This window comes from Grampus griseus (assembly GCF_964374135.1).
Source record: "Grampus griseus genome assembly, chromosome: 15".
In the NCBI taxonomy this organism is placed as follows: domain Eukaryota; kingdom Metazoa; phylum Chordata; class Mammalia; order Artiodactyla; family Delphinidae; genus Grampus; species Grampus griseus.
In genome coordinates, this window is record NC_139009.1 from 45,292,696 (window position 1) to 45,307,437 (window position 14,742).

Here is a 14,742-nt window from a genome sequence, read left to right on the forward strand (position 1 = left end):
CCTGCTGATGCAGGGAACATGGGTTCGTGCCCTGGTCTGGGAAGATCCCACATGCCGCGGAGCGGCTGGGCCCGTGAGCCATGGCCACTGAGCCTGTGCGTCCAGAGCCTGTGCTCCACAACGGGAGAGGCCACAGCAGTGAGAGGCCCGTGTACTGAAAAAAAAAAAAAAAAGATAGACTCTCCTTTGTCAGAGCCCACCCATTTGTCCAGTACCTTCAACCACATCCCAGAAAACCTGATGCTGTCCTTTAACTCCATCCGTATAGCTAGCCGATTGCTTTCCATAGCCTCCCTTCCTTTCCAGTGCTGTTCCCCTTCACTCTATCAGAGAGGTTAAGATACCACCATGTCATTTACATTTTTTATTTTATTTTTTTTTAACATCTTTATTGGAGTATAATTACTTTACAATGGTGTGTTAGTCTCTGCTTTATAACAAAGTGGATCAGCTATACATATACATATATCCCTGTATCTCCTCCTTCTTGCATCTCCCACCCTCCCTATCCCACCCCTCTAGGTGGTCACAAAGCACCGAGCTGATCTCCCTGTGCTATGCGGCTACTTCCCACTAGCTATCTATTTTACATTTGGTAGTGTATATATGTCCATGCCACTCTCTCACTTCGTCCCAGCCCACCCTTCCCACCCCCCATGTCCTCAAGTCCATTCTCTACTTTTACGTCTTTATTCCTATCCTGACCCTAGGTTCTTCAGCACCATTTTTTTCTTTTTTTTTTAGATTCCATATATATGTGTTAGCATACGGTATTTGTTTCTCTCTTTCTGACTTACTTCACTCTATATGACAGACTCTAGGTCCAGCCACCTCACTACAAATAACTCAATTTCGTTTCTTTTTATGGCTGAGTAATATCCCATTGTATATATGTGCCACATCTTCTTGATCCATTCATCTGTCAATGGACACTTAGGTTGCTTCCATGTCCTGGCTATTGTAAATAGAGCTGCAGTGAACATAGTGGTACATGACTCTTTTTGAATTATGGTTTTCTCAGGGTATGTGCCCAGTAGTGGGATTGCTGGGTCGTATGGTAGCTCTATTTTTAGTTTTTTAAGGAACCTCCATACTGTTCTCCATAGTGGCTGTATCAGTTTACATTCCCATACATTTTAAAAATCCACCCTCAAGTTGTTAAGTTGCCTTCTCAGAATGTCAAAGTCTCTAGAGAGTGGTTCTTCAGAGAAGAACCTTGTACGTAAAATTTTACAGACAGAGAAACTATATGTAAAATGTTGTGAACGTGGGGAAAGGGTACATAGCTTTCATCAGATTCTCAGGAATTTCTCACCTAAAAGCAGTTAACAACCAGCACTCTGGAGACATATTCTAGATTCTCTTTTCTTTCATGACCCAATGGAAGAGGAAGGTTGTGGTAGTGAGTCCTGATGGGTATTACAAAAATGCATAGTTTGGCGTGATGACCCAGAAAGACAGCTCATCTGACCTGCTGTGCCAGGTCTCCAGGAGACTCCGTCCATAGGCCCTCAGGGAACCACCAAACACCCTGCTCCTGGGGGAGCAGCTAGCTTCCTGGAACCTTCTAGTAACTGTGAATTCCCATTATTGTTCTGTGGAGCAGTGATCTTGTTTCCTATTCTGAGAATCTTGAATCATCTTTGTTAAACAGCTTCCGTGACTTAGACCCTTTTCCTCTTTCTCTTTCTCCTGTGTGGCACTTTCTTTTGCCCTGCTACCTAACTCTGATCACTTTAGAATATTTTTAACTTCGTATTTTTCTTTTGGGTTTCTTCTGTCCTGTCTAGACGTAGGAGTATGGAGAGGCATTTCTCAAGCTCTTTCACTTTCTCCTCTTCTCAAGAGACCAGCTTACATTTGTAGTTGATAAAATGGGTCAGTTCCCGCTTCCAGGAGGAAGACCAGCAGGACACGTGGCTGTAGCCACTCTGACCGTCCTCTTTGTTTCCATGCCTTCTGGATCTCACATGGTCACACAGTTGTTTCCCTTGGAAATCCTTACTTTGCTCTGCCTATTCTCTAGCAAGTAGTGGCTCTGGAGGGCTTCCTAGAAATGCTGCCTGCCTGCTTGCTCCCCTAATCTTTCTAGACTTAGTACTCTGCCGAGGGGTGGGCACTTCCACTCTGCTGTCAGCTAGGGGTCAGCCAGATACACAGAGATCTTGACCAAGAGTATTTCAAAGTCACACACTCTCCTGCCTCTGTCTCCTGCCACGCCTCTGGGCTGGTTTCAGGTTTCCCAGCATGCCCGTCCAAAACCGTCTGGAAGCCTCTTGTCAATGATTGAATAAAGTTTTCATCTGAGACACCAATGGCCCTCGCGTGACCTCAGAAAGTGCATGCAGCTTCCCACGTTGCATAAGGTATTCCCCGGGAGTCACTGAGAGGCTAGAAAAACTCTGCCTCTCTCAGTGGCTCCTGCTGGAGCTGTTTTTGCCAGGCTGTGGCTCGTGTGTCAAAAATGGAAGCTGGTCTCCGGTGCCAGCATGGGCTTCTCACTGCTTGTCAGGTCTGCACCTGGGTGAGCAGCTGAAGGATGAGCAACCCTCATCCTTCCCCACTGGGGTGGTGTGACCTGGGTGCCACTCTGAAGAGCTTTCAGTAGTGACTGATAAACTGGGTTCCGTTTACTTGGTTACGTTTGTTTAAAAAGGAGCTTACTTTGTTTTTTTGGTGTTTTTTAAGGTGCCATGTCAACTCGTTTATTAATTGGATTTTTCAGTTCATGTCTTTATTTTGAGGGGGGTTGATGTTGTTTGTTTTTTCCTTTTTCTTTGAGCTTACTTTGTTTTAACATCAATTACTTGAGTGTTTCCAGTGTTAGGAATTGTTTCCAGTGTCTGTGGCAGAAACTGTTGAGTTCGTTTTAAACCTTAACTTGCTGCCCCAGGATCATAAGAAGGCCCTTGCTCTTCTGTCACAGCCTGGACTGTGGTACAAAACTCACTGTGGGGTATGACCAGGGAGACATTTCTGATCTCTAATTTCAACCAGACTTGCCATCAGGAGTTTGCACTAGAGACCTATGGAGAATGCACATTTGATACTTGAGAGGAGCAGAAACAAGCTTTTTATACTTTCTTAGGCTCCTTCCAGAAATAGGTTCTGTAGCTTGCATTTTATTCATTCCCTCACAGACTATCTGTTGAGGACCTACGAGGCAGGAAATGCTCTAGGGAAGAAAGAGAGCTAATCCCTGCCCTCGCGGAGCTTACACTCTAGAAAAATATAGGGAAATTACTACTTACATGAATCGTTTCCTTTGTATCCAGTGGAAACTACTCTAGAGAGTAACAGGGATGAAATAGTGCAGAAACAGGAATAATGAGACTCCCAGTGGGGTCATCGCCACTTTCCGGCTTTGCAGGGCCAGCACGCAAGATTCAAGAGGTACGTGGGGCACAGTGCCCACGTCACCAACGTGAGGTGGCTGCACAACGACTCTGTGCTGCTCACGGTGGGCGGTGCCGACACGGCCCTGATGATCTGGACGAGGGAGTTTGTGGGGACCCAGGAGAGCAAGCTGGCGGACAGTGAGGAGTCAGACACTGACGCGGAGGAGGATGGAGGTGAGCCCAGTGGCTGGCGCCGGCCACGCCTTCCTCCACACCTGCTCCCGCACCACCGCAAACCAACTCTGCTCCCTTCCCGTGTCTTTCTGTTCGAGGCTATGACAGTGACGTTGCTAGAGAAAAGGCCGTCGATTACACCACCAAGATCTGTGCTGTGAGCATCAGGGAGATGGAAGGCACCAAACCACACCAGCAGATGAAAGAAGTTTCAGTGGAAGAAAGGTATGGTGTTGCCAGGTTTGCTTGCATTTATTACACTTGACAAGAAACTCGTTGAAAGCAGAGTACATTTTCTTTGCACTCAAAAGTTGCTACTTAAGCTAGTCTTTATTTATGTATATGCACAGAGTCTTAACCTGCACACAGGCTTAAGCTGAGGGAAACTGCCCACAGCCTTTAATGTGAGGAGAGGGCGGGTTACACTTTGCAGAAGTTGTTTATGGAAAATGACTTGATTAGACATGAGATTTGGTTAGGCCAGGCTTCCCTTTGCCCAGAGAGGATGTCAGGGCAGCCCAAACCTGTCCTGAATGTGATGGCTGTTGGGGGAGCATGCTGACTGGGGAGGTGGGGGGAAGGCAGGCTTCTAAGGCCTAGGAGGAATATCTGTGGATTGTGAGAAATAATCTTCCGTTCTGCCCAGAGTCTGTGCATTACACCGTATCACTTGGTGTGCCTTCTCTTATGTGTCTTCACCTGCCTAGATGTGTTCAGACGTGTCTGACCATTCCAGGCCTAACCAATTTGATTTTGTTGCTGTGGATCCTCTGTGTAGAAAGGGTTTCTGGTATTATTTTGGTGTGCTTTCTGATGTGCTACTGTAAGTATTGATGAAACACTTTAGCATTTCTAAAAAACAAACAAAAACTCATAATTACTACAATTACTTGATTTACCATATTCATACTAAGGAGGATAAATATTAAATAAAAACTGTAACATCCAAAGAGAATTTCATGGATCTCAAAGATGTTTAAGAATTCTCTGTGGGCTCTTTCCACTGACATGGGTTCAGTGTTCACATGTACCCTGGTCCCATGATGTATAATTAATGCGGTTCAAGTTGTTTTTTGCATTCAGCATGGCTTTCTGCCTAATAAGTATTTACTAAATCTAATCTATCACCTTTTACTATTAGGTGGAAATTTAAATACAAAGAAATAAAATGTCATTTCTCCTCCTGCTTCAGTTTAGTGCCAGATGTTAAAATAACATAAAATAAATGGTGGGTGTGCTACAGGCAAGAAGATTGAATTGATGCAAAAAAACCAAAAAACGCTAATTCTTCCCTAGCATCTTTGTTAAGTGTTACTATGAGGGTTCAGAGTTCTCTTTTAATAAAAAAAAAAAAAAAAGATTTTTCTGCAGTAGTCTGTAAGTTATAGTTTATTTTGCTTGCGACATGGTTTTTTAGTGGCCACAAAGAGGAAATATTTTTAAAGGAACTAATTCTAAGAATAAAGAAAGAAAATTTTTTAAAAATCATATGCACCTAAGTACATGAATAAGCTTCCCACTTAAATAATCCACTCTAAAATAAACATTTGGCCTAAATTACACATTCTTTTGAAAAAAAAATACCCAACCTTTCCAGTTCCACATAACATTATGAAATGAGTTGACTTGGCTATTATTCCAAGGTTGTTTCTGGCTGCTTGCTACAACGCAGTGATTCATCATGCTGAGATTTAGACTGGCCACTAAGATATAGAAATCTAATCACATTCCTAAATCCAAACACTACAGCTAGTTTCTAACCTAAAATAAGGTTCACCTGAACCTCTCTTGGTCTTGGTGTCTCTTTGGGCAGGTCTGTAAAAATCTCATACCTGCCCAATTTAGGAAGAGGTAAGAAACGTGAAGATAGAGAGGACCCTAAGAATTTTCAGTCTTAAAATCCAGAATTTTGAAGCTCCCTCATTTTCTTCATCACACAAGGTCGTCATAGATTAGCATACACAGGATTGACTTTTTTTAATATGAAAGAAAAAATGCTTCATAGTGTTATGAGATACAGGGGTAGGCATTTCACCACTTTACTGGCATTTAAAAAAATAATTCACACCAGGGTGTGTGAGTAAAACATGCAGTGAAGAATACAGTTTTAAGATATAAATACAGGGTCCAAAGGAATAGTCAAGCCTTTTCTATACATAGCAATGTCTTCGATAACTTAAAGAAGCCTTGACAGCATCAGTTCCCAGAGGGGACTGTAACCATAGAGCAGGGTGCCAGCTGCACAGCATGCTGGGAGCTAAGCAGGACCACACCAGGAATGGGCGAGGGGAGAAGGAGTAGTAAGTGGTGTCTGAGTTAGCAGCCTCCATGGTCATGAGTCAGTTCCTAATCAGAACTGAAAACAAGCAGTCTCCTCCAATCCTTGTCAGTAATTTTAGGGAAGCTTGAACCTCAGAGATAGGACTGTAGGCAGCTTCCAACCTGCAAAAGAAAGGGGTGCCAGGCGAGGCAGACATTCAGAGAATTTGTGAGAAAGCAGGATGAGAGAGGGAACGTGAGGCAGGGCCAAGCCCTTGGGGTAGGGGGGACTCCAAACAATAAGTCAGGCAGACAGCTTCCCTGAGTCCTCCACCTGGAGCGCAAAATGGGCTCCACAGATTCCAGCATGCCAGGCGTGAGAGAGAGGCAGATGCTCAGCATCTCAGACGTCAGGTGCAGGGGGCCAGGCATCAAACACCCAGGTTCTCCCTGGGAATATTCGAGACTGTCAACCTTGACACTGCTCCCTTTGACTACTTCAAGCCCTACTGACCAGGGACTGTCCTTGACCTTCCCTTCATTGTTCCCTTCTGTGTATACCTGCAGATACCTGGGTGCCTGTTCTATGTACCTGTACCGAGGTACCAATAAGACTTAGGCACCAATAAGACTAACGGGAGACAAATACTTGAGGACCACAGGAGATATGAGCTTGGAACACCCACTCAGTGCAGGGACTTATTTTGCCTCCTACCAGTGTTTCAGGCAGTTCTACTTCTGGTTTAAATCCCTTTCCACCTTAGAACCTGTGAGATGAGTGTGGCATCTGTCGTATTGAGAACAGTGCCTTGAAGGCAGCTGCACATTATATATCAATCAGTTTTTAAGCAACTGAATCCCTACTTCCTAAAATTTATGATAGTCATAGATTGTTTCTAATTAGACTCATTTGATTTTTAAGTAGCTGGAAGGCTTTTGATTATGCTTTTTTGTATAATTCTAATACACTGTGAGTTCTTATTCTTCAGAAGCCATACGATCTTCAGTTTCAGTCTTTCAACAGGTGGGAAAGTTGAGAGAAATGTGTAATTGCTCTCAAAAGAATACTAGGCTACACCTACCAATATGCAGTCCCTTCCAGGTGCTTACCGAGCATGCTGGTCCCCCACTTCAGCTTTGCTTTAGCACGCCAGACTGTCTTGCTTCCTTGACCCAGCCACACCTGTCCAGCTAGCACCTAGCCTTGCGTGAACTCTTGGGTCATCCTGGCGCTCAGCAGCCATCTGTGGTATTTATGTGGCTGAGGAAGGTCAGGAAGTCTTTTCCATCGTCAGGAATCCACGCTTCCAGAACCTCGTCTAGTGCTCAGAATGCACGCTCGTCTTTGGTGTTCCTGTCCCAAGCAGGGAATTGGGTCTCTATTGAGTGCGCATTAGTTTGTTCCCCATAACTACTAGATTGCTTAAATTATTGTAGACCTGAAATAGAAGAAAGTAGGCTCAAAAAGTCATAAGGTTATATGGATATTTTAAATGTAACTTTTTTTTGCTTTGTTTGAATAGGAGCTTTTTCCTGTCTTTGCACCATGTTATATATTGTATTTCTAAAGACTGCATTGGATACTCTTATCTAAAACTTCAGAAATCTTTCTTTTCTGGTTTCGATTCTTGGCTCAGGCTCCCCTAGAGTTGGCTTTAAAGAATATATAAATATAAGACAACTAATATCTTAGATAGAATTTCATAAAAGTGGTAGACAGTGAAAGGAATAACCTAAGTCTTTCACACTTGGCCTAAACTCTGTGTCAGTTGTGACCCCAGCAAGAAAGAAAGATACTCTGAAAAGGAAGTAATTTGGGGAGAGCTTAATGAAGGGACTGTTAGCAAAGGTGTGGGCAGGATTAAAAGAAACAATAGGGAGGCTTCCCTGGTGGCACAGTTGTTAAGAATCCGCCTGCCAATGCAGGGGACACGGGTTCGAGCCCTGGTCCAGGAAGATCCCACATGCCGCGGAGCAACTAAGCCCGTGCACCACAACTACTGAGCCCACGTGCCACAGCTCCTGAAGCCTGTGTGCCTAGAGCCCGTGCTCTGCAACAAGAGAAGCCACTGCAATGAGAAGCCCTTGCACTGCAACAAAGAGTAGCCCCCGCTCACCACATCTAGAGAAAGCCCACACGCAGCAACGAAGACCCAACACAGCCAAAAGATCAAATAATAAAATAAATTTAAAAAAAAAAAAGAAAAGAAACAATAGGGATGGGGTAGCACCTTGGGGATAGTAAATCATTACCATCCCAGGGACAGAAGGGGCAAGTGCAGGAAGCTCTTGCCAGACGTGGAGAAGGTAGCTGTGGGAGCAATCCACCTTACAGGAACTGAGACCTGACCGGGAGGGTTGAAGGTAACTAACGTGAGTCCCAGCAAGGAGGTACTGAAGGAATAGATGCCTCAATTGCATTCTCCTCTCACTCACTAATCTTCTACTGGTGCCTCTCTTTAGCTGAATCCAGTCAGAACCTGAAGGGCAAGACAGTCCATTGAAAGAGTCCACAACAGCCCAGCCATGGAGGGCACAGAACAGGAGAGAAGGGTGGAGGGTAGATTTTGGAGGGGCACATGGAAAATATCAGCTCATTCTTAAATTTTTTTCCTAATGGAAACTGGTGTTATTATCACAGAAGAGAACTTCAGGCCATTTTAATATTGAACAGTAATTACTATCCTTTATAAATGCCTTTGAATATGTAAAGGTGTTTATCACCTAATATTATAACTGTATCTATACAATCAAAGATGCCAGTAAATACAGCCAAATCAATATCAAGAATTATTAGAGACACTTAAAACTTTACCTAATTTAAGTGGGACAGTCTTTTTTTTTTTTTAACATCTTTATTGGGGTATAATTGCTTTACAATGGTGTGTTAGTTTCTGCTTTATAACAAAGTGAATCAGTTATACATATACATATAAGTGGGACAGTCTTGATGAGCCATAGTTTTTACACCACTGTCTAGGAGTGCCTCAAGAATCAACTCATAAAAGATGAGAATTATAAAATCAATATTTTATAAAATCAGTATTTTGTAGTCACATTGCATTTTTATATTCCACAGTATCTTTTTTTGCATTATTTTATTTATTTTTTTAATAGATCTTTATTGGAGTGTAATTGCTTCACAATACTGTTTTAGTTTCTGTTGTACAACAAAGTGAAACAACCATATGCACACGCATGTCCCCATATCTGCTCCCTCTTGAGCCTCCCTCCCATCCTCCCTATCCCACCCCTCTAGGTCATCGCGCAGAACACCAAGCCAATCTCCCTGCGCTATGCTGCTGCTTCCCACCAGCCAACTATTTTACACTCGGTAGTGTATGTATGTCGTTGCTACTCTCACTTCGCTCCAGCTTTCCCCTCCCACCCCAAGTCCTCAAGTCCATTCTCTATGTCTGCCTCTTTATTCCTGCCCTGAAACTAGATTCATCAGTACCATTTTTTTTTTGGTTCCATATATATGCGTTAGTGTGCGGTATTTGTTTTTCTCTTTCTGACTTACTTCACTCTGTATGACAGACTAGGTCCATCTACCTCACTACAAATAACTCAATTTTGTTTCTTTTTCTGGCTGAGTAATATTCCATTGTATATATGTGCCACATCTTTATCCATTCATCTGTCAGTGGACATTTAGGTTGGTTCCATGTCCTTGCTATTGCAAATAGTGCTGCAATGAACATTGTGGTACATGTCTCTTTTTGAATTATGGTTTTCTCAGGGTATATGCCCAGTAGTGGGATTGCTGGGTCATATGGTAGTTCTATTTTTAGTTTTTTAAGGAACCCACATACTGTTTTCCATAGTGGTTGTATCAATTTACATTCCCACCAGCAGTGCAGAAGGGTTCCCTTTTCACCACACCCTTTCCAGCATTTATTGTTTCTAGCTTTTTTGATAATGGCCATTCTGACTGGTGTGAGGTGATACCTCATTGTAGTTTTGATTTGCGTTTCTCTAATAATTAGTGATGTTGAGCATCTTTTCATGTGCCTCTTGGCCATCTGTATGTCTTCCTTGGTGAAATGTCTATTTAGGTCTTCCGCCCATTTTTTAACTGGATTTTTTTTTTTTTTTTTTTTTTTTTTGCGGTACGCGGGCCTCTCACTGTTGTGGCCTCTCCCTTTGCGGAGCACAGGCTCCGGACGCGCAGGCTCAGCGGCCATGGCTCACGGGCCCAGCCGCTCCGCGGCATGTGGGATCTTCCCTGACCGGGGCACAAAGCCGTGTCCCCTGCATCGGCAGGCGGACTCTCAACCACTGTGCCACCAGGGAAGCCCGGATTTTTTGTTTTTTGATGTTGAGCTCCATGAGCTGTTTGTATATTTTGGAGATTAATCCTTTGTCTGTTGTTTCATTTGCAAATATTTTCTCCCATTCTGAGGATTGTCTTTTCGTCTTGTTTATGGTTTCCTTTGCTGTGCAAAAGCTTTTAAGTTTAATTAAGTCCCATTTGTTTATTTTTGTTTTTATTTCCGTTACTCTAGGAGATTCCACAGTATCTTTAAAAATAGTGTTTAAACATCTTTCGTCCATCTCCAGAGATTTGTATTTTCACATTAAGACAAAAAAACAGAAGTTAGAAATTTTAAACTATAGAAATGTTTGGTACCAATATCCGTTTTCTTGTATGGATCAAAATACCATGCAACCCCAGTTTTGCCTCCTGTGGTAACTGGGTGATGACCACAGAAATGAATCACAAAAGCATTTTCTTAATTTCTAGATAGGATCTAATAATAACTCCAAATGTGGGATATGGTCTTTTATTAAAATCCAAATATGCGGCTCCCCTGGTGGCACAGTGGTTAGGAATCCACCTGCTAATGCAGAGGACACAGGTTCGAGCCCTGGTCCAGGAAGATCCCACATGCCACAGAGCAACTAAGCCTGTGTGCCACAACTACTGAGCCTGCACTCTAGAGCCCGTGAGCCACAACTACTGAGCCTGTGTGTCACAACTACTGAAGCCTGTGTGCCTAGAGTCCGTGCTCCACAACAAGAGAAGCCATTTCAATGAGAAGCCCACGCACTGCAATGAAGAGTAGCCCTCGCTCACCACAACTAGATAAAGCCCATGCGGCAACGAAGACCCAACACAGGCAAAAATAAAATAAATAAAAATTAAAAAATAATTTCAAAAAAACATTAATTAAAAAAAAATCCAAATATACTGACCAGCCATTAATCTTCCTAGTTGCACCTGGTGGGGCCATGTTCCCACCTCCTCCTCACCTAACTGCTTAGATTAACCATCTGCATGGGGAACAGTAATAATGGAGATTTTTATTTAATATATTCAGTTGGAACCTGTATTCAGACAGAACTCCAACTTTATGATAAAAGATACAAAATAAATACAAATTGAACTATTTTTATGGAAATTGGCATTAAAGTATTCACTAATTTTTATTTTTCTAAGTGGATGTAATAGTTAGCTTAGGGATTATTTTCTCAGTGCACCTGAGTCAGCAGTCTGTATTTTTTCAGGGTTCTTTATGAACAAGTGCTGAGGCTTGCAGCTTCGGGCTCTCTGTCCAGGGATGAATAAAAGAATGTGGGACTTAACCCTTTCTGTTTCTACACCGTCTTTATAACATTGTCTTGCGTGTTATAGCATTTTCCACCTTTTATGAAAAGAATGAGAGGTTCAAACCCTCCACCCCTGTTTTCTCACCTTAGAAGCTGCATAACTTACAGTCACAAATCACAAATCAAAATACCAAGCTAGAGCTTCCCTGGTGGCGCAGTGGTTGAGAGTCCGCCTGCCGATGCAGGGGACACGGGTTTGTGCCCCGATCCGGGAAGATCCCACATGCCGCGGAGTGGCTGGGCCCATGAGCCATGGCCGCTGAGCCTGCGCGTCCGGAGCCTGTGCTCAGCAACGGGTGAGGCCACAACAGTGAGAGGCCCACGTACCGCAAAAAAAAAATAAATAAACAAGCTAAAGCATATTTATTTCTTCCCTCAGAAAGTCTTTGGGCTTCCTGCTAGCCTCTACTGTTTATCTCAGACTGGCAAGGTCACCTCTCTCTTAAAAAAAAATTCTGAGTTAGAAAAGTTAGCTTTTAACATTTAAATTGTATTGTCTTAGCACCTGTTTGATGTAGTTTACTTGTAAATTATGGGTAACTCTAGTAATTGTGTGTGTGTGTGTATACCACAACTTCTTTGTCCATTTCATTCATTGATGGGCACTTACGTTGTTTCCATGTCTTGGCTATTGTAAATAATGCTACTGTGCATATAGGGGTACAGATATATTTTCGAGTTAGTGTTTTTCATTTCCTTTGGATATAGTCCAGAAGTGTAATTGCTGGATCATATGGTAGTTCTATTTTTAATTTTTTGAGGCTCCTCCATACTTTTTTCCATAGTGGCTGCACCAATTTACATTCCCACCAACAGTGCACAAGGGATCCCTTTTCTTCACATCCATGCCAGCATTTGTTATCTCTTGTCTTTTTGATGATGGGCATTCTAACAGGAATGAATTGATACCTCATTATGGTTTTAATTTGTATTTCCCTAATGACTAGTGATGTTGAGCATATTTTCATATACCTGTTGGCCTTTCATATATCTTCTTTGGAGAAATGTCTATTCAGGTCCTTTGCCCATTTTTTAATGAGGTTATTTGGTTTTTTGTTATTGAGTTGTATGAGTTTTTAAATATATTTTGGATATTAACCCCTTGTCAATATATGGTTTGCAAATATTTTTCCCATTCCATAGATTGTCTCTTCACTTTGTTGATGATTTCCTTTACTGTGCAGAAGCTTTTTAGTTTAATGTAGTCTGCTTGTTTATTTTTTATTTTGTTTCTTGCCCTTTAGGTGTTGTATCCAAAAAATCATTACCAAGATTTATATCAAAGAGCTTTGTTCTTATGTCTTCTTCTAAGAGTTTCATGGTTTCAGATCTTACATTTAAATGTCTTTAATCCATTTGGAGTTAATTTTTGTGAGTGGTGTAAGTTATGGGTCTGGTTTCATTCTTTTACATGTGACTATCCAGTTATCCCAGAACCATTTATTGAAGACACTGTCTTTTCTCTGTTGAGTATTCTTGGCTCCCTTGTCAAATGTTAGTTTATTGTACATGCTTGGGTTTATATCTGGTCTCTTGATTCTGTTCCATTGGTCTATTTGTCTGCTTTTATATTGATACCATACTGTTTTGATGACTATAGCTTTATAGTATAGCTTGAAGTCAGGAAGTGTGATGCCTCCTGCTTTGTTCTTCTTTCTGAGGATTTCTTTGACTATTCAGGGTCTTTTGTCGTTCTGGATAAATTTTAAGAGTGTTTGTTCTACTTCTGTTAAAAAATGCCATTGGAATCTTTTTTTTAATATGTTTTTATTTATTTATTTATTTATTTATTGTTGGCTGTGTTGGGGCTTCGTTGCTGCGTGTGGGCTTTCTCTAGTTGCAGTGAGCAGGAGCTTCTCTTCATTGTGGTGCATGGACTTCTCATTGCGGTGGCTTCTATTGTTGTGGAGCACAGGCTCTAGGCACACAGGCTTCAGTAGTTGTGGCACATGGGCTCAATAGTTGTGGCTCATGGGCTGTAGCGTGCAGGCTCAGTAGTCATGGCATAGGGGCTTAGTTACTCTGCAGCATTAGGGATCTTCCTGGACCAGGGCTCAAACCCGTGTCCCCTGCATTCACAGGCAGATTCTTAACCACTGCGCCACAAGGGAAGTCCCACCATTGGAATCTTGATAGAGATTGCATTTAATCTATAGATGGCTTTTGTAGTATTGACAATTTAACAATACTCTTCTAATGCATGAACATGAGATACCTTTCCATTTATTTGCCTCTTCCTCAATTTCTTTTATCAATGTCTTTTAGTTTTCAGAGTAGAGATCTTTCACCTCCATAGTTAAATTTATTCCTGAGTATTTTGTTCTTGATGCTCTTGTAAATGTGGTTGATTTCTTTATTCCTTTTTCTGAAAGTTTGTTGTTAGTTTATAGAAACACTACTGATTTTTCTGTGTTAATTTGTATCATATAACTTTACTGAAATCATTGATTAGATTTAACAGGTTTATGGTTGTCTTTAGGATTTTCTGTATGTAAAATCATGTCATCTGAATATAGAGACAATTTTATTCTTCCTTTCCAATTCTGATACTTTTATTTCTTTTTCTTGCCTGATTACTCTAGCTAGGACTTCCAGTACTATGTTGAATAGTGTGGCACATTTGTCTTGTTCCTGATGTTAGAGGAAAAGCTTTTAACCTTTCACCATTAAGTATGATATTAGCTATGGGCCTGTCTTATATGGCCTTTATTTTGCTGAGATATGTTCCTTCTATTCCTAATTTGTTAATAGTTTTTATCATGAATGGATGTTGAATTTTGTAAAATGCTTTTTCCATGTCTGTTGAGATTATCATATATTTCTTTTCTTTCATTCTGTGAATATGATATATCACACTGATTGATTTGCATATGTTGAACCATCCTTGCATCCCCAGGATAAATCCCACTTGATCATGGTGAATGATTCTTTTAATGTGCTGCTGAATTCGGTTTGCTAGTATGTGATTGAGAACTTTTACATCTGTATCCATCAGAGATATTGGCCTATACTTTTCTAGTAATGTCCTTTTCTGTTTTTGGTATCAGGATAATGCTGGTCTCGTAAAATGAGTTTGGGAGTGTTCCCTCCTCTTCCGTTTTTTGGAAAAGTTTGAGAAGGATTGGTGTTAATTCCTCTTTAAATGTTTGGTAGAATTTACCAGTGAAGCCTTCTAATTCTGGGCTTTTCTTCAGTGGGATAGTACACATATTTTAAAGTAGAAATCGTCACATTTAAAAATTTTAATTTGAAATCAGTCTCCATCTTGGCCATTTTTTAAAGCAAAAGTTAGTTAATG

At 41.6% G+C, this 14,742-nt stretch overlaps 1 protein-coding gene across 1 annotated transcript in view; it reads left to right on the plus strand.

The window, feature by feature from the left end:
* Positions 1-14,742, plus strand: part of EML6 (EMAP like 6) — a gene marked incomplete at both ends in the record, with an annotated part of 312,634 nt that overhangs the window by 261,159 nt on the left and 36,733 nt on the right. The window contains 2 exons of the mRNA XM_082672746.1: positions 3,371-3,572; positions 3,671-3,797. Coding sequence (XP_082528872.1) covers positions 3,371-3,572; positions 3,671-3,797 — 329 coding nt within the window. The remainder of the gene's footprint in view (positions 1-3,370; positions 3,573-3,670; positions 3,798-14,742) is intronic.